Genomic DNA, 26,548 nt, shown 5'->3' on the forward strand with positions numbered 1-26,548 from the left:
CAGTGGAAACAGTGCCAGACTTTATTTTTTGGGCTCCAAAATCACTGCAGATGGTGACTGCAGCCATGAAATTAAAAGACGCTTACTCCTTGGAAGGAAAGTTATGACCAACCTAGATAGCATATTCAAAAGCAGAGACATTACTTTGCCAACACAGGTCCGTCTAGTCAAGGCTATGGTTTTTCCTGTGGTCATGTATGGATGTGAGAGTTGGACTGTGAAGAAGGCTGAGCGCCGAAGAATTGATGCTTTTGAACTGTGGTGTTGGAGAAGACTCGTGAGAGTCCCTTGGACTGCAAGGAGATCCAACCAGTCCATTCTGAAGGAGATCGGCCCTGGGATTTCTTTGGAAGGAATGATGCTAAAGCTGAAACTTCAGTACTTTGGCCACCTCATGCGAAGAGTTGACTCATTGGAAAAGCCTCTGATGCTGGGAGGGATTGGGGGCAGGAGGAGAAGGGGACGACAGAGGATGAGATGGCTGGATGGCATCACTGACTCGATGGATGTGAGTCTGAGTGAACTCTGGGAGTTGGTGATGGACAGGGAGGCCTAGCGTGCTGCGATTCATGGGGTCACAAAGAGTCGGACACGACTGAGTGACTGAACTGAACTGAAGTTAATAGAACATACTCACAAACTAAAGAATGCCATCCACAAAATGACTATAGGAAAAAAATTAAACAGCACAGCTGTTGAAAGAAAACAGAATATACGTATTAAAGCATTTCAGCTGATGAATAAGTCTAGACATAAACACAGCCCTGAAAAAGGAAACCTCAAAAAAGTAGCCACAAAATAGGATACTGTAACACAGTACTCTGGACTAAATTAAGTATTCTCAAGCAAGCAGAATAGAACCTGGTATCCAAAAATTTAAGGAGAGGAATGGATTAGAAAAACAAAACAAGAAATGCAGTGTGAGCTGATCGAACTCAGGAAGGAAATTGAAGAAAAGATGAAACTACATTAGAAATGAAGAACTAGTTATAAAATACTAGAGAGAAAATAGGATGGAATGAAAGCTAAGGAAGAATATAGAAAATGAGATAAAGTAAAAATTAGGATCTCAAAGTAAATGATTATAAAGGAAGACTGGCAAAGGAATCCAACATAATTGGACTGTGTGAAGCATAAAAACACGGTAGAGCAACACTTATAAACTATAATCCAGGAAAACTTTCTGGGAATTGGGGAAGTTTAATCAACTTTTTGAAAGATTCCTTCCCCCCCCCCCAACCCCCAACATGCCTGGAAAAACAGATCTGGAATGATCCAACTCTGAAACATATTTTAATAGACTTTAAACTTGAAAGATAAATTGGACTGGCATCATATTTTTGAAGAGCAACATGCAAGTCATAGCAACAGAATAGCAGTTTCAAGGAAGTAAAAATTGTAAGCCAAGGATTTGCTATCTAGCCAAATTTTTCTTCAATTGTTATGGCAGTAGAAAATCAGACTTTGAATATTGGGGGACTCATTGATTATTTTATCTGTAAACCTTGAGTTTATTAGAGGGTGAGCTCCACCCACCCAAGAGACCACTGGGGAAGCTTCAGCAAAAGGACCGTGAGCATTTAATATATAGAATTAAGGACTAAGTAAAACAAGGGTGAGGACATGATAGAAGAAAGTATGAAATACTGTATCTTGATGTACAAAGAATGCCTCTCTTAAAAAAGGGAAAGAAAAAAGAGAAGGGGATGTAGAATGAGGTCATAGATGGTTAAATGGGGGGAGACCAGGATACCATTTAAAATTGGCAGTCTAGACACTAAAAACTTAAGGAAAAGGAGGAGGAAGGGTTAAGAAAACTAGCAAAAGTGTATATAAATACATTAGAACAAATTACTAGGCTTCCTAAATACCAAAAGAAAATGTAGAAAAATAGCAAAGAAAAGCACCATGTAGAAAAAAACAGTAAATATTAATAGAATAATTAAAATACACAATAGTGACTGAGATGGAGCAAAACATTGGTCCTGTTAGATACGGATGGGCTTAAAATCCCTGTTAAAAGTAAAAGATTGTCAAATTGACTTACAAAACAAACATTAAAATTTGGGTTAAGCAAGAATCCAATAATGGATGCTAAACCAAGGTGGAAAACTTGTTACGGCTCAGTATTTTTGTATGGGCTCCCAAGTGTCTCCTTACAAATTGCTTATTAGTTGGAAAGAGGAAAAAGTAATAACCATATATAGTGAAGAAACTGGGCAACGCCTTGACCAGGTGATTGAAGTTAGTATCACCAATAGGGATGTTAAGGACATCATGCCCTTTGACTGTGATACCCTTTGAAGAATACATCATTACTTACGTAGTAGTTTAGTAAGGAAGGCATAAACTGAATCTAACCGTGAGGATCATCAAACAAACCCAAATTGTGGAACATTTTATAAGATAACCTAGCCTCTTCAAAAATTGTTAATATCATGAAAGAAAGGCTTTGGAACTGTTCTGATAAAATGAATCTGAAGAGGCAGTCATCCAAATGCAGACTTTGTTCCTGGATTTGATTCTATACTGGATGGGGAGAAATACTGTAAAGGACATTATTAGAATAATTGACAGAATTGGAGTATGGACTGACAAATTACCAATATTAAATTTTCCTGAATCTGATTAACTCCTTTGGAAAAACACATGGTTAGGTGGGAGAATGATAAAGCAGAGGGAGCAAAAGGTTAAAAGTTGGTGAGTCTGGGTAAAATGTTTAAGGGAATTTTCTGTTGTTCAAATTTTTCTCTGGATTTTAAAAATTATAGCTCTGATTGTGAACTATAAGCCAGAAATCAGTACATACATATAGTTTCATAAAGTAGAATTTGAGTTATGTAATTTTCTCACTCTCCCCCTTTTTTAAAAATATATCAAGTGTTGTACTAATTCAGTTTCCATTTGGAAAGCTCAACTGATTTTTATCAGTCTGTGTTAAGCTATAGATGTGCTTGCTCTTAAAGCTTCTTTTGCTCTTATGTTTTTGAAGAATTTGCCTTTTTCCTACTTAAAATATGCTCTAGAAGGGGAAAAAATATCATTTTCTAAGTGTGTTCTTTTCTATGACCTCCTGTAAAATACTTGAATATATGGAGAAAAGCTGGCTATTTTTGGTCCCCCTCCCCAACCTTATTAATGCTTCTTTGTGTTCTGAGGACAAAATTGGAGATGGGTGAAGTTAGAAGCTCCCAAAGAAAGGCAATGCCAAAGAATGCTCCAACTGCCGCACAATTGCACTCATCTCACACGCTAGTAAAGTAATGCTCAAAATTCTCCAAGCCAGGCTTCAGCCATACATGAACTGTGAACTTTCAGATGTTCAAGCTGGTTTTAGAAAAGGCAGAGGAACCAGAGATCAAATTGCCAACATCCGCTGGATCATGGAAAAAGCAAGAGAGTTCCAGAAAAACATCTATTTCTGCTTTATTGACTTTGCCAAAGCTTTTGACTGTGTGGATCACAATAAACTGTGGAAAATTCTTGAAGAGATGGGAATACCAGACCATCTGACCTGCCTCTTGAGAAACCTATATGCAGGTCAGGAAACAACAGTTAGAACTGGACATGGAACAACAGACTGGTTCCAGATAGGAAAAGGAGTACATCAAGGCTGTATATTTTCACCCTGCTTATTTAACTTATATGCAGAGTACATCATGAGAAACGCTGGGCTGGAAGAAGCACAAGCTGGAATCAAGATTGCCAGGAGAAATATCAATAACCTCAGATATGCAGATGACACCACCCTTATGGCAGAAAGTGAAAAGGAACTAAAAGCCTCTTGATGAAAGTGAAAGTGGAGAGTGAAAAAGTTGGCTTAAAGCTCAACATTCAGAAAATGAAGATCATGGCATCTGGTCCCATCACTTCATGGGAAATAGGTGGGGAAACAGTGGAAACAGTGTCAGACTTTATTTTTTTGGGCTCCAAAATCACTGCAGATGGTGACTGCAGCCATGAAATTAAAAGACGCTTACTCCTTGGAAGGAAAGTTATGACCAACCTAGATAGCATATTCAAAAGCAGAGACATTACTTTGCCAACAACGGTCCGTCTAGTCAAGGCTATAGTTTTTCCAGAGGTCATGTATGGATGTGAGAATTGGACTGTGAAGAAAGCTGAGCGCCGAAGAATTTATGCTTTTGAACTGTGGTGTTGGAGAAGACTCTTGAGAGTCCCTTGGACTGCAAGGAGATCCAACCAGTCCATTGTGAAGGAGATCAGCCCTGGGATTTCTTTGGAAGGAATGATGCTAAAGCTGAAACTCCAGTACTTTGGCCACCTCATGCAAAGAGTTGACTCATTGGAAAAGCCTCTGATGCTGGGAGGGATTGGGGGCAGGAGGAGAAGGGGACAACAGAGGTTGAGATGGCTGGATGGCATCACCAACTCGATGGACATGCGTCTGAGTGAACTCCGGGAGTTGGTGATAGACAGGGAGGCCTGGCGTGCTGTGATTCATGGGGTCGCAAAGAGTCGGACACGACTGAGCGACTGAACTGAACTGAACTGACGTTAGAAGCATTTTGTATATTTTTTTTGTAATTTTTTAGTCTTATTCCAAAATGAACTGTACCAAGCATTGTGTAAATTTTATATACTTGGTAGCTGTTTTTACACTAACTCCATTTTGCCAGATCAAGCTCACTTACCTTTTGAGGAACAACTTGTTCTATAGCAAAAAAATTTTTGAAGATATTTTGTCTTAGTGATTGTATTTCTTTTTCTTTATATGTAATAAATATTGTCAGACCATGTCCTTAGACCATGTGTGAGGAATAAAGATGATATCAAATGAAATTGTGCAATCCAACCTTATATGCTATACAGTCCATGGAATTCTCCTTGCCAGAATACTGGAGTAGGTAGCTGTTTCGTTCTCCAGGGGATCTTCCCAACTCAGCGATTGAACCCACGTCTCCCACAATGCAGTCTGATTCTGTACCAGCTGAAGCACCAGGGAAGCCCAAGAATCCTGCAGTGGTTATCTTAATTTATCCCTTCTCCAGAGGATCTTCCCGACCCACAAATCAAATTGGGATCTTCTGCATTGCAGGCAGATTGCCAGCCAAGCTACCAGGGAATCCCCAATCATATATGTTGTACTAACTGAAACTTGTTTAATTGCAAAAAGTCAATGTTGAAAAATTAAAAACTTTATACCTACTGATTCTTCAACAATATTCATACAGGTTTCTTGCTTCTGTCTTAAAGCTGTATGGAGAAAAAGAGAACCACGTGGTTCCGCTAGGTGAACAGTCCAGGAGCTCTCATACATTTTCAAGTGGAGCAGTATCTGACAAGCAGTGAGATGGCTGCACAATAGTTTTCAATCTTTCTAAGTAATACAGTGGCGAATTACTAACTGACCCTACATGTAGTGACGAAAGAAAATGATTAGATTTTTAAGTGTACAGATAATGTACACTTCAGAGCACTGTGTTTTAACTGTGCAGTTTAAAGTAGTCTCCTTTTATAAGAAGAATGCAGTGACGTATGCAACTGCTTTTTTAAGTGTGGAATTACTTTTTAATCTAAAGACTGAGGATCTGTTAGATTATTTAGCCAAAAACCACAATGTAAAGTCTATGACAATTAAGCAGAGATGACTAATGTGCAAGACCAGGAAACGTAGCACTCATACAGAATGAAATAAAGTAATTTTTTGCTGTTTTATAATGATAAAATCATTTTGTTGTTGATACTTTTTTCCCTTTTTTGCATTTGAATTCTTAATTTTCTAGCCATTCTGTTTATGAGTATTTTGGTAATTAAAATTTTTTTATATTCAGGACTTTATCATTAACATTATAATATTTCACAATAATTATACAACAATTTGTTTTCTAACTAGGAAGAAGCATTGCATGCATTTATTCAGCCAGAGATCCTGGATGGCCCAAATCAGTATTTTTGTGAACGTTGTAAGAAGAAGTGTGATGCACGAAAGGTAGATGCCATGTAGAAATTAATACTTAATTATCTGAGATAATATTCAGTATTCAGTAGATTCTCCCCACTTTTTTTTTAGGGTCTTCGGTTTTTGCATTTCCCTTATCTTCTGACCTTACAATTGAAAAGGTTTGATTTTGACTATACAACCATGCACAGGATTAAATTGAATGATCGGATGACATTTCCTGAGGAACTAGATATGAGTACATTTATTGATGTTGAGGATGAGGTAAATACTTAAAAATTATACTTCAGTTTTGATCAGAGTAACGTGATATTCTTTGAAAAGACAAGGATATTAAACTCTGAAATTATTTATTTGAGTAGATAATCTTATGTTTCATAACTTTCTCTCTTTTTAAGAAGCATGTTTGTTTATTTGACTGTGCTAGGTCTTAGTTGCAGCATGTGGGATCTTTGATCTTAGTTACAGCGTGAGGGATCTCTAGTTCCATCAACAGGGATCGAACCCAGGCCCCCTGCAGGAGGAGCTTGAAATCTTAGCCAATGGACCACAAGCCTCTTATATTTCATAATTTGCTTAGTTATTGAAATATAGCAGTCTAGAGATGGGCTGCATTTGTGTTTCTGGTACACGATAAACAGAACAAATACAGTGTATTGAATGAACAAGCAAAATGGGTACTGTGGCCTTAAATTTCTTGTTTTGTCTTAGTGACTTTTTTAAGCATTAAGTTTTCCGGGTTGTTCTCATTTAAGGTTTTGTTGTTGTTGCTTAGTCGGTAAGTCATGTCCAACTCTTTGTGACCCCATGGACTGCAGCCTACCAGGCCCCTCTGTCCATGAGATTTTCCTGGCAAGGATACTGGAGTGGGTTGCCATTTCTTCTCCTGGGGATCTTCCCGACCCAGGGATTGAAGCCGTGTCTCCTGCATTGGCAGGCAGATTCTTTACGGCTGAGTCACCAGGGAAGCCACTTAAGGTTTACCAGCTTATAAATTGGCTAAGTTATAAACCTAGATAATAAAGATATTTTTAATTAGTTTTTAAATTAAAACTTTTAAGATAAAGAATTTAAAATTAAATATAGTTTGAGAATGAGACTTTGAAGGCACAGATAATGCTAATTAATTTCTTCTACTCATTGACCTCCCCAAATTCTCTGGTTCCTCTGTCCTTATCCAGTAAAGGATTCATAATATCCCATTCTATTCGTTTGGAAACTCCTCTGATTTAGTTATTAGGAATATGTACAGCCATTTAACATAGTTGTTAGAGAGTGATAAATCTTTCTTATTCTCAAAACTGTCATAAAGCATTTTTTTCTGATTGGAATTCATCACAGTAGTTAAAAACTGCCTTTTCCCAGAGGCTCAAAAATAATTTCAAACATTCTCAAATTTTATTTATGCTCTTAAGTACTAAGAGTCAGATTATTTTCTGAGCTTCACTTTCCCTGTCTGTAAAGTAAGGATGATAATTGATTTTTATAGCTTTTCTAAGACGAGATTGCCTTAGATAGAGTAAATGTTCATTGAATGGTACCTGTGTCCAGGTAATATTTTGAAAGGTTTAATTTGAAATAATATCTCAAACACTTGTGCTTAAGCTAGGAAATCTATCCATAGTATACCAAACTTTCAAAGGAGATTTCCTACTTGGAGATCAGTATTAGATTGGTCTTCTTATATTCCTAATGTAGTTCTTGTAAAAGGAAGTCTTTTCCAAGAGAAAAAAACTGAGACAGAAGGTTTGACAGGAACTTTGAGGAAATTATAGGTCCATTTCTTGGGAGAAGAGTAGGTGTTCTGGCTTAGTTAAAAGAGGTTTTGGGAATGATCTCTTTGAACTTCATGTAGAATTCTAAAGTTGGTTTTCATTTCCATTTTTCCTTGGACCAGACTTTCTTGAAGAATGAAGACTATATGTTAGATGTAATCCTTAGAACAAAATTCTTGGTAAAAAGTTGGTACTTACTACATATTGCTTGGTTAATTGAAGGACTTCTATGCAGCGCCTTAAACATAGCAAGGGCCTACATTTTAGAGAAGAGTTTTCAAACTATGTATTTAAAATATTTAAGGAGAAGGGAGGAAGGAGTTGTTTGAGGATTTCTAGGAAGAATTCTTTAAGTTAAATTTGTCTGAAAGAGATTTAAAAATCATAAAAGCATGGAAAAGTATTATTTGCTGTTGTTGCATTTCTGCCTCCTATAACTGGAGTATAACATTCTTGAGAGAGACAGTATCTTGTTTTTCTAATTGTCTGTAATACCTAGCATAGTGATAAACTGAATTGCACTTTTTGTTCAAGAAAGGAAATGGTGTTCTTTTGGGATTTGAGAACAACAGAAACTCACTTTGGAGCTTAGGTTCTCTGCTTTTATGGTTTTTGATGAAAGAAATGGTAGTTTTATACTGTTACTTTGCAACTGTAGCATAAATGAAGTTTAGTAGAATTCTGAATCAATAATTTGTTAATAGAGAATGTTAATAAGGATGTTAACAGAAACAATTTTAAAATATACTTTTTTGTTTAAGGTCTCACTTTTTTAAGAGGAAATAAATTTGCTTGAAGTAGAATAAGTATTTTTATTAGCAATAGTGTCTTAAATTTTGCGAAAAAGTTCACAGCATATAAAAGGTTTCTGTTTTCCCTTTATTTGCCTTATAATTGTAAGATAATTATGTTTTATTAAGAAGTCTCCTCAGACAGAAAGTTGCACTGACAGTGGAGCAGAAAATGAAGGCAGTTGTCACAGTGATCAGATGAGCAATGATTTCTCCAATGATGACGGTGTTGATGAAGGAATCTGCCTTGAAAACAATAGCGGAACTGAAAAGATTCCAAAACCTGGACTTGAGAAGGTATTTTATAATTTGTGGTTTTTAGTTGAAAGACAGAATAAAGTAATTGCTGAGCTGCTATTATAATTCTCTTTTAAAACATTTAATTGCTACTGTTTTTAGGCATATATGATCAAAATTAAACTTTAGGAAAAACTGCTTACAGGTGGGAGCATTGACTTCTGAGACACTGAACTGTAACTGGCCTTTGAAGTAACAGCAAGGCTCTAAATCTTACATCAGAGTTTTCTCATATAGCAAATTGAAAGCATGAGGCTAGATTTGTTAATTTAAAAAATTCTGGCTATAGAATCCTTTCTGAAACAATAGGAGAATTAATCTTTTTTAGATAGGGAACCCTCAGTTTCCCTCCCCTGCCCTATGACAGCCCTTAAGGGACTTCAAAAAATGATATAATTCCATGGATTGTAATTTGAAAACTACAAGACTGAATGATATCTAGGATAGAATTTTTTTGTTACTAGGTCAGTGATTTTTAAGATATTTCAAACTATTTCACATTTGTGTCATTTACTTTTTTGAGGGTAGAATTACAGATCAAATGTCTTGAGCATGGTGTGAATAATGAATTGCCAGTCTGAAGACTGATCATGAATTCAAGTCTTACACAGTCGTATTAAATACAGGCTTTTTTAAGGCAGTATTTAAGAATGGAGTTTCACTTGCATAAATCTGTTTTTAGACCAAGACCATTATTCTCATCACCATTACCACTACTCTTTACCTTTTAAAATTATCTGTTTCTTTCAGGGCAGACAGATGAGTGTGAATTGCTGTGATGAATAATGTAGCAGATATATCATAACTTGGTATAAAGATCATTGCTTTCAAGCAAGAGTTGGAAAACTATGGCTCAAGAGCTAAATCCACCCCTTGCCTGGTTTTTCTACATAGACAATTATGTCTTACATATTTTTTTTTCCCTTTGTCTTGTTCCACTGGATAGGAGTTCCCATACCGTGTTGAATAGGAATGGTGAGAGAAGACACTCTTGCCTTATTATTCCCAGTCTCAGGAGGAAAGTATTCAGTCTCTCATCATTAAGTATGATATTGGCTCTTTCATAGGTTTTATGGGTTTTTTGTAGATGTTGTTTATCAATTTGAGGATGTTCCTCTCTTCCTAGTTAGTTGAGAGTCTTTATCATGGATGGGTTTGGATTTTGCCAAATGCTGTTCTGGATTCAATTGATTATGATCATATAATTTATCTTCTTTAGCTGGTTTACATTGGTTGATTTTCTAATGTTGAACCAGCTTTGCATACCTGAGAGACATCAAATCAATAGATTAGTGTATTACAGATACTACATAAATACATTACAAGATGTTAAAAAAAAAAAAGATGTTCAAAATCATCTTATTTGAATTTTTAAAAATGTTAGTTGAAATGTATTGATTTTGATGTGCATATCAGAATACTCTCATGTTAAGCATCTGCTTCTAAAATTTCAGACTATTTTCTTCTTTTTACATAAATATATAAATTTATATCTCAGTTATGCATTGTTCTAAAGGTTATAGCATAATTAAAATGTGAAAGACTATGTTGAATGAAACTGGTGGTATATAAAATTATGTGGTGAATTACCATTTTAATGATCTTGGAGAAAAGTTGATTTGCCATAAATAAATAGGACAACCAACATATTACCTCACTGTGTTTTAGTAGAGAATAAGAAATATACAAATTACGGTTTTGTGTTTCTCCTCTGCTCTGAGTTACTTTTTTTTTCCCTTAGAATTCCTTGATCTATGAGCTCTTCTCCGTTATGGTTCATTCAGGGAGTGCTGCTGGTGGCCATTATTATGCTTGCATAAAGTCTTTCAGTGATGAGCAATGGTACAGCTTCAATGATCAACATGTCAGCAGGGTAAGGAGGAATTTTTTAAGATTATTATTCTGAAAGACAGGAGTAGGGATGTTTCTCTTCAGTAGAGGGTTTATTAAAAATGGGAGACAGTCTGTCCAGTGAAGCACTTTAAGACACATACCTAATCAGTCTTTTGTTTTTGTTTCCAGTAAATTTCCTTTGTTTATTGTTGTTATCTCCTTGTTTTGTTTTATTTTGAACTTGTTGAGTGTTGTAGAGATAGATTCCCAATTTTCTTCTTGGCTTGAGCCTTCGTGTGGGCTGCCTATTTAAGAGGACTAGAAATGACTGACCGTTAGTAGCCACTGGTTATGATTACATTTTGAGAAATGGTATCTGTGTGGTCTATTTAACTCTGAGGTTAAAACTTGAGTTCATATTGATATAAAGGTGTTAGATGGTACCAAAAAAAGTAAGTACTGTAACAACTTTTAGATAACACAAGAGGACATTAAGAAAACACACGGTGGATCTTCAGGAAGCAGAGGATATTACTCCAGTGCTTTTGCAAGGTAAAGAACTTCCTGGTTTTACTGTTCATAAATTAGAATTACAAGCTTTTCAACATTTTATGCACTAAAAAGATTTAACCCAGGGGTTGACAAGCTGTAACCTATGGGCCAGATTCAGCCTGCCTGCAGTTTTAGAAAATAGTTTTATTGAAACACCACCATGCTCGTTGGTTTAAATATTGTATGTTCATCTTTTCCCACCACAATAGCAGAGTTGCCCACAAAGCGTATGGCTTTTACCATCTGGCCCTTTTCCAGATGGGAAAAAATTTGCTGCCTACTGGCTTAACTGAAGCAGTCATTCAAGGACAAAGGTTTTTTGAAGATTTTACTGTGTTACCAAGAGAAGACAGAGGATTTTCTCATGAATATGTCAAAGTAGACTTTTTTCCTAGAATGTTTAAATCTGAATCTGTTCAAGAATACATTATTTTTAATTGTTTGAGACAATGAAAAAACTTCTATTTAAATTAAAAATTTGATGCTAGGAAATGGAATCTTTACAGTCAACTTTTTGTCCCCATTAATCATTTTTATGTTTTTACTAGCTCCACAAATGCATATATGCTGATATATAGACTGAAGGACCCAGCAAGAAATGCAAGTATGTTGACATATAGTTACTTGATTTTTGTCTGTGTTTTAAACAAGTTTTTTTTTTTTTTTTTTTTTGCAAGCTTTATAAACCCAGATAACTACTTTTAAATGATAGGACTATTAAATTTTTTATGTGTAGAGAATTAATTACAAAGATAGTTTTGAGGTAATACTAACTGTTAAAAAGCATTTGGGAAAAAGTTGAACTTTTCTTTGTAACACACTAAGAGACAAAACTTAACTTACTCTGCATTATGCACATTGGATATTTATTTCCAGTAAGATTGTATTCTGTGTAGTTTGATGCAGTGATGATGGTCCCTGATCTATGTAGCTGTCATAACTCACAATTTGCATGTCCCAGAGGAAATTATTTATTTAACTTTTCTAAGTCTTACTTTCCACATATGTGAAATGGGGATGTTATAGGGTGTTTTTTTTTTTAGTATTTTATAGCATTGTTATAGAAAATTGAGATAAAATTTTAAGCATTTAGTTTCATACTAGAGTTAAATATCTTTGCTTATTTGCTTAAAAAGCAAGTAAAATTTTAAGAGTCGAGTATGCATCCTTTATTATATTTTTAATTTTATTAAGAATCTTAAAAAGAATACTGTGTACGAAGCATGTGGATTTGCCTTTCTTTTTTCCTTTTGTAATTGCTACTTTAAAAAATTACAGTTCCTATGTTTTTCTTGCTAACTCTCATCTTGACAGAAACAGTATTTGCAGATAGGTGTATGATGTGTGTGTGTGTATACATAGAGATATATAGACAGGTGATATGTCTGCTCATATTTTCACAATTAATATAATTATTGCTTTGATTTCAACATATTTCCTTTGTTTAGAAATTGCCATACTATAAGTAAGTCTTTTAAGCAGTCTAATTAATGTTTTTGTTTACATTTTCATAAACCCTCATGAGATTGTGAATTCAGTTGTTGCAAGGCCTAGGACTTATTTATCTTTTCACCAATGATATGATTCAGGGACTGCTGTATAGGGGCTGTTCAATAATTTACAATGTAATTATAGGAAAGAGAAAAAAGAAATTACAATGAGAACTCATTTCAGAATAGAGATTTCAGAGTAGAAGTGTTCGTTTTCACTTTACACATAAAGAAACTATACCCAGAGAGTGACTTGTCCAAGGTCATAACTGTCTGGAGGGAGGACCAGGATTATAGTTTATGTGTCTTCTGTGGCACTCAGTATCCCATGTGTTTTCAGTAGTGCAATAATTCAACTTTCTTTTATCTGCTCCCTCCAACTCTAGTTTTGTGATAAAGCACCAGGGGGCACTGTATGTATAATGCAGAATATTTTTTAAATTAGAGCTCATTTCTAAAAACAGTGGATTTTTACCTTCCAAAGAGGAGTGATTTTTTTTTTTTAATATAAATTGTTCTCCCTCTTTAATGCCCAGCAATCATTGGCTTTATTAAACAGTGTCATAATCTCATACTGTCACTTCTAACACTTTGAGTTACATTTGAAGTTCTTTGATTAGAAGGCAGCTGGGAACTTCCCTGATGACACAGTGGGTAGGAATCCACCTGCCACTGCAGGGGTCATGGGTTTGCTCCCTGGTCTGGGAAGATTCCACATGTCCTGGAGCGACTAAGCTTGTGTGCCACAACTATTGAGCCTACACTCACATATTGCAACTACTCAGCCTGCACACGTGCTGCCACTTCTGAAGCCCGTACACCTAGAGCCTGTGTTTGCAACAGGAGAAGCCACCACAACGAGAAGGCCATGCACCACGAGAAAGAGTAGGCCCTGTTCGCCGCACCTAGAGAAAGCCCACGCAAAAAATGAAGACCCAGTGCAGCCAAAAATAAATAAGTAAATAATAAAAAATAAAGAATGGTGCCTCCCTTATTAAAAAAGGCAGCTAAAAGACTACTTTGAGAACAAAGGAAAGATGATCATATTAGTGAATAATAATAAAATAAATACCATTTGTAGTAATAGTGTATCAACAGTATTTATTACATTTCATTTTATCCCAGGTAATAACTCTTTGTGGTAGGTGCTATTAAGAAGCTGAGAAAAAACAAGGTTTGGAGAAGTAAACCTGCCCAAGGTTGCACAATTTCGTGATAGCACTATTTGAAATCAAAAGTGCTTTTATTTTCAAGTTTAAGGGAGGCTTTTTCACTCCAAAAATCTTAATTTACCTGCTAGAGTTGTCAGGAGCCAAGAGGTATATAGGTAAAGATTCGGCTTTTTTGAAACCTAGCCATGTGTTATTATTAACTACCTCTTCACCGTTGTCTGGAAGAAGTTTGTGTTCCATGTTGAAAGATTGATGTAATTGAACTAAATTTTAATAACAGCTGTAGTAGAAGTATATTCTCTGGAAATATAGTAGAACAAAATTGTATAAAGGAAGCTCAGTCTCAGTGGCACTGTTTTACCTTAACTGTTTTTACTATTAATAGAATTTCTAGAAGTAGATGAGTATCCAGAACATATTAAAAACTTGGTGCAGAGAGAGAGAGAATTGGAAGAACAAGAAAAGAGGCAACGAGAAATTGAGCGCAATACATGCAAGGTTGGATTTCCTAATTTACTTTTAATTAAAAAGTGCTATTAAACTTTGCTTAACTACATTTCTCAAAACTTACTCATTGAGTTGTGTAATCATTAAGCAATTAACCAACTATATTACTGAGGTAAAGTGATTTTATTTTATGCATAAAAAACCAGTAATGTGATAATAGTGCTGGTAAGGTTACAGTGAGGTGAACTTTGTAACATTCTTCTACAAGAGTAAATTTATAAAACTTTCTGTTTAGTATTTGCATTACATTTATCAAGAACCTTAAAGCAAATTTATATTCTTTCATATGATTCTCTTAAAAAATATTATCTAATGAAATAATTACAGTGCAGTAAAAACTTCGACTACCACGGCATACTCCACAGTATTTTCCAAATTAGGGAAAAATTGGAAACAACTTGAATGTATATCAGTAGGAGAGTGATTTCATAAATTGTGATACATGCTTATAAAGAAACATATAGTTGTTAAAATGAATGATTTTGAATTTTTGATAGCAAGACAGTATCAGTTATTAAGTGAGATAAATAGACCCGAGGGAGAGTGATCTCAATTATGTTTTTTAAGAATTATAATAATTTGATTTAAATACTGTCTACAAAGGAAGTAATTTGATTTATGACTTGTTGAGTTAATGATAATATTTTACATTTTCTAGATAAAATTATTCTGTTTGCATCCTGTGAAACAAGTGATGATGGAAAATAAATTGGAAGTTCATAAGGATAAGACACTAAAGGAAGCAGTAGAAATGGCTTATAAGGTATGTTTAGTTGTACTGTTGGCATTTAATTATTGATATCTTACATAATGATACTAACATTTTCCCAAGTTTTTATTATAGTCAGTAGTAGTATAAACACTTGCAAGTAGCTTTTGTTTTCCACTTGCCCATTAAATCCTATCAATGTATCTCTTAAGGAGCGTAGTTTATACCTCTTCTTTGAAATGTGGTTCATTGCTTTTGGGAACTTTCTCACTCTGAAAACCAGTTAAGCTTTCTACAACTCAGAAATAGAATTAGAAACAAAGATATTTATTTATTCTTTATATTCAGATTGTTTTTGTTTTTTATTGCTAAGTCGCTTCAGTCATGTCCTACTCTTTGTGACCCTGTGGACTGTAGCCTGCCAGGCTCCTCTGTCCAAGGGATTCTCCAGGAAAGAATACTGGAGTGAGTTGCCATGCCCTCCTCCAGGGGATCTTCCCAGTGCAGGGATGGAACCTGTGTCTCTTATGTCTCCTGCATTGGCAGGCAAGTTCTTTACCATAGCACCACTGTAGCAGATACATTCTGAAGTTTAGATTGTTAACTTTTTAAAAGTCTTTAAAATATGTTTGTATAGGTTGTATAATTTGAGGGATAATGAAATATGGTTATTTTAAAATACCATTTAAGTCATGCCTTTGAGCTTTTATGCAAATCATAAATATATATATGGACTTTATTGTTTGTTAGGACCTCTTGTTAGTATAGTTACATATCAGATTAAAAAATTTTTTTTTCCTTTTTCCTTGGGTGTTGTATTCTTTTAGATGATGGATTTAGAAGAGGTAATACCCATGGATTGCTGTCGTCTTGTTAAATATGATGAGTTTCATGATTATCTTGAACGATCATATGAAGGAGAAGAAGATACTCCAATGGGTCTTTTACTAGGTGGAGTCAAGTCAACATACATGTTTGATCTGCTGTTGGAGACAAGAAGACCTGATCAAGTTTTCCAGTCTTATAAACCTGGAGGTAAGCATTTTTATGGTATTTTGAATTGTAAAGGACTTACATTTTCATAAAGTTTTTTGTTTATAGAAATTATTTTTAAATTTTTTACATGTTCTCAGAATGTATAATAATTTCGATAGGTTTTGAAGTAGTGAGCCACAAACCTGGAATTCAATTCTAGACTACTTTTAAAAAACTATACACAAAATTTAAAAAACAAATAACAAAGCAAAAAAACAAAATAGAAGTCTTCAATAGGATTTTTCTTCTCCAGTACTAAATCATCCTTCCTTCCTATCTCTGCCTCTGCCTCTTCCCCTGCCTCTCTCTTTATAGAGAAGACCACGGCCCAAAAAAGTATATTCTCATAAAGTCTCCGAAGTAGAGTCTTCAGGGTCTCCTTGAAGACATGGTTCCATAACTCTTTCAAATTCTGTTCTTCTGTGGATCTTCCACACCTCCTTTTTTTGAAGCCTCTTCTTTCCAAAGTAGATTAAGTATGGTATTCTCTCAAGAGCTTCTTCAGTCATACTCCGCTATATCCATAAAGAGTCCCTTTGGAGTATTTTCTTTCAGATTATTTTTGAACTAGACTGTAGAAATTATGATAAAAGTATAACATTGGTCAGCAAAATAACTCACTTTTTAAAAAGAGAACTCTAAATGTTGTTGTGTATTATGACACTTATAATCTCCTTTATTGTTTAATAATCAATGCTTTAGAATAATATTCAAATTTAGATTAGCTACATGGGGGGAAATGGAAGATTGACATGTGCTACATACAAGAGATTAAAACAGTTAAAGCTGGAGAAAATCTGCTAAATCTGGTGGTTGAAGATCATTTATTTTTCTGGTGACTGAAAGTTAAGTTATATATGATTTCCTAAAAACAGGAGAGAAGATGGCATTAAGTTATAACATGAAACTTTTAAGTCAGAAAACAAACATGTAAACCAAAGCTTTTCTGTTGAATTTTCCATAGGATATAGAGAATATTATTTTGAGAAGAAGTCTTTGATTATGAACAAGGTCTTGAATTGTTCAATGAATGTTGTAAAAAGCAAGTAGGGCTGCTATGTCCCCTTTAGTATTTGTTTTCCCTAGTTATTTTATGTTAGTGTTGTAGTTTTGCTCTGTATTTTAGAACTTTGGATGTGTATTTTTAGTATGCTTGAAAAATTTGACAGGAGTGGTATTAATATTTTATAAGGAAACAAAGCATGTATTTTTAAAAATCACATTTTGACTTTGGCCTTGTTTAAAGAGATCTATAAGAACCTTTTTATTCGCTTTATTTTTTAGTTCTTTATATATATTTGTAATGTGATAAATTGTGAAAGAAGTGTTAATTGTATTATGCATGTTAACATATACATCTACCGTCTTGACAATTAGAAACACATCTTTGCTGTCTATTAGAAACACATTTAGAATGCATTGCTAATGTGAAATGCCTTTTTAAAAAAGAACCTCCATTTGTGTTTCTGTGTTTTTCAAATGTGACAGAAGTAATGGTGAAAGTTCATGTTGTTGATCTAAAGGCAGAATCTGTAGCTGCTCCTATCACTGTTCGAGCTTACTTAAATGAAACAGTTACAGAGTTCAAACAGCTTATTTCAAAGGTAAGTTTTAAAATTGGTCAATGAATATTTTTAAATGCCTGCTATGTACAAAGTACTATGTGATAGTTATTAGATGTAGGAACCGATCTTTACCTCAAGAAGCCAATGTATTCATAGCTTGGAGATGACTTGTTGGGAGAAAAGGATGCTTCATAGTGGAAGAAGCAGACTGACCTAAATGTGAAGGTACGAATGTGAAGCAGGTGCACGTGGCAGTGACTTGTGTGTTTGGCTGGATCATTGTGAAGTGCATGCCTGGAAACACAGGTTCACTTTATCTCATGGCAGGTTTTTAAATGTAAACAGAGAAGTTTGGACTCTGTTTAATGTAGGAAGTAGGCTGGTTGGTTGGTTTTCTAAGTACAGCAGTGTTATGATAAGAGAGCTATGCTGTAGTGTGGTAATTCTGGCAATTCCAGACTATCGTTCCCAATGGGCTGAGGGAGGAACCAGGAACATATTAATAGATGAGGTTGTTGAAATAATTTAGGTGAACACATATGACCAGAAATGAAAAAAGTAGAGATTTGTAAGAGTGAATCTATAAATAAAATTGGCAGCACTTGCAATTGCTAAAAATTAGAGCAAGGCAGGAACACAGAAGACCTGAGGAGTTTCACATTGGGGTAACCAGAAAGATAGTGATAAATGAATAGAAATAGAAGAGTAAGCTGCTATCAGTCACATTATGTGAGTTAATAGTAAAGAGCATAGGCTCATTCAGAATTCTTGAACTGAAAAACATCATGATGAAACATTCACATTTCCTTGGATAGAAAACTGTTCCACTCCAGAGAAATGATTATAATCCTTTCAGGGATCTTGTATTCTGTAGAACATTGAGCACACAAATATAGGCAAAATTAACCCCACTTAGGGTCCTTTAGGGAGAAGGCAGTGGCACCCCACTCCAGTACTCTTGCCTGGAAAATCCCATGGATGCAGGAGCCTGGTGGGCTGCCGTCCATGAGGTTGCGATCAGTCGGACATGACTGAGTGACTTCACTTTCACTTTTCACTTTCACGCACTGGAGAAGGAAATGGCAGCCCACTCCAGTGTTCTTGCCTGGAGAATCCCAGGGACGAGGGAGCCTGGTGGGCCGCCGTCTCTGGAGTTGCACAGAGGCGGACGTGACTGACGCGATAGCAGCAGCAGCAGTAGGGTCCTTTGGTGTGGTGGAAATTGTTCAGAAATCACAAGTCAAGAAACTTCCAGTTTCCAGTCATTTCTAGTTATTCAGTTTATGGTAGTATTGTCTTTTACCTCATCTGGAATTTTTTAATGCCTATTTTAACAGGGTTGTTGTGAACATGAGTAAAATAAATAAATGCTCTTTTTGTGAAAATAAATGTGAATTATTATATAGAAGTTATTATTATGTTAAAAAATTACTTCCAACACTTTTGCCACAGTAATAATCAGAGGAAACAAATCATATTTTGAAGTCATAGTTTAGGATTAACTGCTCTGTTTTATAGTTTAGTCTAGAATATGAGCACTGAGGTAGAATACAAAAGAAACACATGTGTTTTCTTCCCTGAAGCTTATAATTTTGTTGGGGAAAAATATGTCTGTACAGTATAGACAGAAAACAGGATGCCAAGAAATTTAGTGTTTATAACTAGGATGCTTCAGAATTAGTCATCATTAACTATACAAATGAGGTTTTGTAAAATGTAAATTATTTTTATTTGCTCATTTCATGAGAAATCTCTTAAGTGACATGAAAAATTAAGGACATGAAATTTTAGAATAACTTTAAAATTTACCTACTAATTTAATCTCATTTTACATAGAAAAAAAATTGATTTAGTAGAAGTATTAACACAATACAGAAGACCTGATCAAAAGTCAGGAAGTTAAGTGGTTTGACATCAGTTCTCATAGTCAGTTATTCATTTTCTTTGGAATCAGATCACCTCCTTTACTTCATGAGTTTGGGAGAAATACAACTTTTAGTGAGTAATTGTTACTTTTAAAATAGTTTCAGAGCATACATTATAAGTGATACTCTGTTCTCCTAATTTACAGGCTAGTTAGTGGATAGGACTAATTTTTTTTTTTTTTTAATTTGTAAATCTCTAGTAAGATTATTTTTCTCTTAATTTTCTTTCTGCTCTTTTTAAGAACTCAACAGTGTCTTATTTTCCTATATTTCCAAGTCAAGCATAATTATTTTGAGAAAGTGCTTTTTAATTAAATCACTTTCATTTCAGGCCGTCCATTTACCTGCTGAGACGATGAGAGTAGTGCTGGAGCGCTGCTACAATGACTTGCGCCTTCTCACTGTGCCCAGTAAAACCCTGAAAAACGAAGGGTTTTTTAGAAGTAATAAGGTATGTCTTTTATTTTTCCATTACTATTTTCTATACTGCTAGTCACCATTTGTCTGAAATTTACCTTTTAAATTCTCACATCCTTCCAGTAACTACCTATCTTTATAGTCAGGTCAGATCATACTTCTTTGTCTTCTAAGTGAATCTTGCTGGTTCTCCTTTTTGCCTTGTTCCTGTGCCGCCCCCACATGTAGTGTTTTCCCCCATCTCCCTACATTTATTTTTCAAGTCCCCGATTAGTCCTGCCTCTCTGGTGGAACCTTGATGACTACTTCTGGTCACAGTGATTATGTCCTCTGAATTTTGTTTATTCTTGAGCTCCTCCCCTAAAGCGGTACTTCATGGTGAGTCTGAAGCATGCCTAGTATACAGAAAATTCTTTTCTTGGGTTCATTCCATGTTATTCCCTTTGCCTACTCATTTATCTCTAGAAGGAAAAAGAAAGTTCATGTTGGTCTTTTTGTTGCATCTCTTGGTATCATTATGTTTCCATCATATCATTTTTCATGTGTTTATTCCTATGCTATTGGTTTACTCTGGATAAACTGTAGCAAAGTTTCCTTGATTACCATCTTTTATTTATCACCATTTCCAATCTCTTTCATCTTAGGAAAGATTGATCTTTCATCACATTTAGCCCTTTTTTTATACTGTTTTATTAATTTTGATGAGTAATTTTTATTCACCTCTAGTTTCTTGCAGTACTTGTGTGTGGTATTTGTATATAACATTAAAATCTCTAATCTACCCTAATACTGTTTTAGGGTAAGGAGTGGGAAGGATCTAACTTAATTTTTTTCCTTAAATGGTTAGCTTATAGCCCTCATTTATAACATTTATTGAATAACATTTATACAAAAATCAAAATGCTATTCATAATTGCCAGATATATATGTATATATATGCATTTCACTTTTTAAAATTTTATTATAGAAAATTTCAAATATATGCAGAAATGCAGAAAATAGTGTAATGAACCCTTATGTACTTATCACCCAGCTTCTATAATTATTAAGTCTTGATTCATCTATATGTAACTAACTACTTCCCCTAGATTATTTTAGAAATATCCCCAGCATCATATCATTTCATCTGTAAGCAATATGAGTGTATATTTCTAAAAGATGAGAACTCTTTTAAAAACATAACCACAATTACATTATTACACCTAAAAAATTAACAGAAATGCCTTAATATTAACCAATATCTACTCATGAGGTGTTCAGATTTCCCTGATTATCTTAAAATTTTTTTTTCAATAAAATTGGCTCAAATCAGAATCTGAATAAAGTCCGTAATATCTCAAGTTTATTTTAGTCTAAAGCTTTCCCTTCATGTTTGTTTCCTTGCAGTTTATTTGCTATAGAATCAAGTCATTTGTCCATAAATTTTTTTATAGAACTTGGATTTTGACGTTGCATTGCCAAGATGTTTTTATGAGTGTTCCAGTAAGCAAGAGATTTGACAGGCACACACACACGTGTGCCCCATCTATCTTAGCACAGTTTATGGCCAATTACAAGGAGATATGAACATAGTTTATTTTAGTCTCCAAAAACAATATATATGTCCTTTAGAAACATTATCATCTCAAATTTTATAATCTGTTGTGCACTGTCTTATACTGATGTGGTATTATTCTTACATTGAAAGAGATTGTCCCCCAAATTAATGGTGTAATGTAACTCTTTAACTTACTGTTTAGGTGTTTGTTGAAAGCTCTGAGACTCTGGATTACCAGATGGCCTTTACAGACTCTCATTTATGGAAACTCCTGGATCGGCATGCAAATACAATCAGATTATTTGTTTTGCTACCTGAACAATCTCCAGGATCTTATTCCAAAAGGACAGCATACCAGAAAGCTGGGGGTGACTCTGGGAACGTGGATGATGACTGTGAAAGAGTCAAAGGACCTGCAGGGAGCCTAAAGTCTGTGGAAGCTATTCTAGAAGAAAGCACTGAAAAACTCAAAAGCTTGTCACTGCAGCAGCAGCAGGAGGGAGATAATGGGGACAGCAGCAAGAGTACTGAGACAAGTGACTTTGAAAACATTGAATCACCTCTCAATGAGAGGGGCTCCTCAGCCTCAGTGGATAATAGAGAACTTGAACAGCATATGCAGACTTCTGATCCTGAAAATTTTCAGTCTGAAGAGCGATCAGATTCAGATGTGAATAATGATAGGAGTACAAGTTCGGTGGACAGTGATATTCTTAGCTCGAGTCATAGCAGTGATACTTTGTGCAATGCAGATAATGCTCAGATCCCTTTGGCTAATGGACTTGACTCTCACAGCATCACGAGTAGTAGAAGAACTAAAGCGAACGAAGGGAAAAAGGAGACATGGGATACAGCAGAAGAAGACTCTGGAACGGACAGTGAATATGATGAGAGTGGCAAGAGTAGGGGAGAAATACAGTACATGTATTTCAAAGCAGAGCCCTATGCTGCAGATGAAGGTTCTGGGGAAGGACATAAATGTATGTACTTTAAAGAAAAAGGCTGCTTCTTGAAACAGCCTCAGGTCTTTTTTATCAGTTCATTTAAATTTTTAGTTGAGACGAATCAGCTAAGAGAGATGCTTTGTCCTAAGATTACCTGTAGCATCCTGGATTATAAGATTATCCTCTCCTTTGCTTTCATTTTGGATACAGTTGTAGTGAGCAGTGTTCTTAGACCTGTGATGGAATGATGTCCAGACTGGTGTTAAAAAGAAAGAAACTAAATATTTTTAAAGGAAGGAAGTATAATAACAGTTCAAAATTTTAAAAAGGAAAAGAAATAGTTTAAATAGCAAATAATATACAAAAAAAGGCCAGGCACTCTAGAAACTTTCATATTCAGTGCCTAGAAAAAATTTTAATGTGTGCATTCCTTCCCTTTCTTCCATCACCTACTCCAAGGTGCACCATTCCTACACCCCCTAAAAAGTACATAACTGGGAAAGTCAAAGAAAGAAAAGGGACCTTTTCCCCCACATCTCTTTGAAGGAAACCTCAGGCAAGATATAAACTAGAAATTCTGAATTGTAGAACCTCAGAATGGAAGTGATTTGGGCACTTGGACAAACAACAACAAAAACATAACATTGTATGAGACTTAATAAAAGAATTCATAAAATATCAAACTAAAACCAGCCAGAGAATTAGCAGGACAAACAGGTGCAAGATACAAAATATTTCTTCCAAGTATAAAAGGGAAATAGCTGAAAACCTAAATACTTTGCATTAGTCTGAAAGGCAAATATTAATATTACCCCTTATGTTTTTATATTTTACTTTTCAAAACACTTGTTTGTTCTCACTTGAAGCTTCTCTGAGATTAATAAAATAGACATTGATATCCTCTGATGAGAAAGCTGAAACTCATAGCGGGTGAATGACTTTCCCAAAAATACATATATGGCTAGTAACTAGTGGGGCCATCACTAAAGGTTAAAGCTCTAGGATGAATGTACTTGCTCCTGTTAGTTTGTAAGCGAGTCCCACTCTTCATCTCTCCATTTGTGTGCCTCCACAACTATTATTTCCTGAATATAAGCTGTAACCAGGCCCTATGTGTTTGTTAGAAGTAGGGATGATTAGAGTGCAGCATTAGGCTTCATCTCATGAAGAGAAGGTGCACAAAAAACCACTATATTAGTTAAATGCTATGATGCTTATACTCTGAAAATTGGATCTTTTAAAAGGAAGTGATAGAAATTATGAAATCAGTAGTAAAAATACATAAGTTTGTGTTTTTATGTAGGTTCAAAAACAGCATAATTATTTGACATCCATACCTATATCTTAAAGAAACTCAAGTGGGAAAATGTGGATTGGTAGATTAAAATGGAGACAGAGAAACTCTATCATAGTAATACTTAAATTTTAATTTTCCTGAGCTTTTTTTTTTCTTACAGCTCTCATTAATATATTATTTAGTCATCAGCAGCTGTGTGAAATTGATATTGTTCAACATATCTCACAGATGAAGAAACTGGTTCATACAAGTTAAATAATTTGCCTGAGGTCACACAGTTAGTAGGTCACACTGCTGGGATCAGATTCAAGTATTCCAGTTGCAAGCCTAGTACTCATTTCTCCACCTTCTCACTGCTAACTGCTGTTTGTTTTCTCACATCATAGTAAAGGAAAGATAGCTAGTACCTACACTGCTTTCTTATCATTCTCAACCCTTCAAGAGCATTGCAGAAATTAAAAATAGCTTCACAGCAAGATATACAGTTTATAAACCAGCCTGTGTCTACAATTGTCAGATAGATTTCACAATATCTAATCCCAAATTAAGCAACCTTCTCATTCAAGCCACTCATTCATCCTCACAGATAACCTAAATTCAGGATTCTTTTCAATGTTAGCATATTTTCTCTGCCTTTGGTTCTCTTGTAAGAGAATCATTCTAATGAGGTAACTAGTTTCTGTTTGGTAACATATTAGCAACCAATTCCAGATCATTTGTTTTCATCTAGATGTGAGGTCTTTCTTTTATTCCCCCAATATTCAGGACACTGGTATGAAACACATTTGGGAACTTGATTTGTATAAGAATACCATCTTTAATAAGATGCAGCTCATCCTTTTCTTTTGGAGAAGGAAATGGCAACCTAATCCAGTATTCTTGCCTAGAGAATCCTGTGGACAGAGGAGCCTGGGGGCTGCTGTCCATAGGGTCGCACAGAGTCGGACACGACTGAAGCGACTTAGCATGCATAGCATAGCATCTCTTTGGAAAAAGGTTAGAAATATCTTTCAAGGAGTTTGTTTTTGAATGATATACTAGAAATTTGACTGCATTCAACTGTAGGAAAGATTCAGTGGGGATATTTAGAATTATAGTTTGAAGGGTCTCATTTCCATCTTAAAACGGTTAATGGAATCTTTACAAAGGAGCCTGCTAACCATTTTAACCTTTTTAGAAATACATTGTGGGCTAATTTACTAGCATTCATGGAAATAGTAAAACATGTGATGAAGAGAAATAATCTTCTATGAATTATTGAAGTGTTCAGAAGCTATACAGAAGGTTGTTTGAGAAGAAAAGGTGAAAACCCTGCAAATTGTCTTTCCACGTTTAACAAACTGGCTTAGGGGAAAGGGAATGGGGATGATGGCCAGCCAGGTGTTTCAGGAATCTGTACGATGACTGCTTCGTCACAGTTCCACAGGTATCTGAAAGTAGGTGCTTGGGAAATGTGGGTGACAAGTAACAATACAGATTCTTCAGAACGATGAAATGTCAAGGTAGAACGGGTGAACAGAGAATTTGATACGTGCCTGAAGAGTGGTGTGCCCTGCACTGTATAGGCAGTTCATTTAGGTAATAACCAAATAACACTTAAAGTGATGGTCTTGAAGCAATTAGTTATAATCCAGAAATCATTTCAGGGAGTACTTATAGACCTCTTTGAAAATACTCTCCCAGTGTGACCTCGTTGTAATCTGCAGGCAGTAGGTTATAAATAGGAAGACCAGAATAATAAAAATGGTCATGTATTTGCACTGAAACTTCTTTGTACAATTTTGGTTACCACCTCTTTCAAGGAATACATAGAAGAATGAAAAAGGAAAGCTTTTGAGGGCACTTTAAACTTGCAGCTGTGAAGAGACTGAACTCTTCTGTATGAAGGCATAGATAAGAAAATGGATATGATGGTGTTCTGTAAAACCACTAAATAATTATAGCTCGTCAATTAAGCTAATACTTTGTCAGTGCTGTGTTAAGCATTTTGCATGTATTGACCCCAAAACACATTATGATATATAAAGATTGTTATCTTTGTTTTATAATAGAGATCACTGAAGTTCAGAGAAGTTAGTCGAAGTCACAAATCTAATATGTGAAGGGGAACAAGAACTTCATTCCAGCCAGGCCATCTAACTCCAGAACACTTGGTTCTAATCACCATATTGGACTGTATCAGTAACCAATGAACATTCATGTCTTCCTGTGATACAGCATTACTAGGCAGTTACAAGAGAAACCAAAACGGCAGTGACAGCTTTTATTTGAGTAATGCCTTAGAATGTACTACATTTGTTGAACAACAGTCAATGAGACTGGGTAATAATCCCATGAGAAAACTAAGGTTCAGAGATTGAATAAGTACCTATAGCCATTTATCAGACCAGAGTGGCAAAACTGAAATCCAGCCATAGGCTGCTCATTTCTAATCAAGAAATTTTTTCATTGCACCCTTCACTCAAGAAATTTAACCCCTCTCTGGTTAATAAATAGAGGTTTGTTTGCCAAAAGCTAGATTGTTAATATGTAGGGACATTCCTTAAAGCTTAGAAATAGATGTTTTAAACAAAGTAAAAGATATAGTGCCTCAAAAGGCATATACAGTAAATAAAGTTCATCACTGTATGTTTTCTGCTAATTCATATTTGTCACATTTTCTCTAGTGAACCAGTATTTTATAACCGGGAAAATAGTAAATAGACATTGTTTGAAAAATCCATTCAGAAAAATTCATCAATCCTAGTTGGGATGACTTGAAAATGGAAACCAAGAGTAT

At 35.1% G+C, this 26,548-nt stretch overlaps 1 protein-coding gene across 6 annotated transcripts in view; it reads left to right on the forward strand.

Moving 5' to 3' along the window:
- USP47 (ubiquitin specific peptidase 47) overlaps positions 1-26,548 on the forward strand; it is a 103,431-nt gene that overhangs the window by 66,660 nt on the left and 10,223 nt on the right. For 4 of the 6 annotated variants that reach the window (XM_044929528.1, XM_006055229.4, XM_025266655.2 and 1 more), the window contains 12 exons: positions 5,858-5,953; positions 6,035-6,187; positions 8,619-8,786; positions 10,528-10,659; positions 11,095-11,171; positions 11,720-11,775; positions 14,219-14,331; positions 14,999-15,103; positions 15,877-16,084; positions 17,573-17,688; positions 19,906-20,025; positions 21,731-22,508. In XM_044929528.1, coding sequence (XP_044785463.1) covers positions 5,858-5,953; positions 6,035-6,187; positions 8,619-8,786; positions 10,528-10,659; positions 11,095-11,171; positions 11,720-11,775; positions 14,219-14,331; positions 14,999-15,103; positions 15,877-16,084; positions 17,573-17,688; positions 19,906-20,025; positions 21,731-22,508 — 2,122 coding nt within the window. The remainder of the gene's footprint in view (positions 1-5,857; positions 5,954-6,034; positions 6,188-8,618; positions 8,787-10,527; positions 10,660-11,094; positions 11,172-11,719; positions 11,776-14,218; positions 14,332-14,998; positions 15,104-15,876; positions 16,085-17,572; positions 17,689-19,905; positions 20,026-21,730; positions 22,509-26,548) is intronic. The other 2 variants (XM_044929526.2, XM_025266654.3) reach the window with 2 other exon arrangements.

The sequence above is a fragment of the Bubalus bubalis genome, chromosome 16 (genome assembly GCF_019923935.1).
Source record: "Bubalus bubalis isolate 160015118507 breed Murrah chromosome 16, NDDB_SH_1, whole genome shotgun sequence".
Classification (NCBI taxonomy): Eukaryota; Metazoa; Chordata; class Mammalia; order Artiodactyla; family Bovidae; genus Bubalus; species Bubalus bubalis.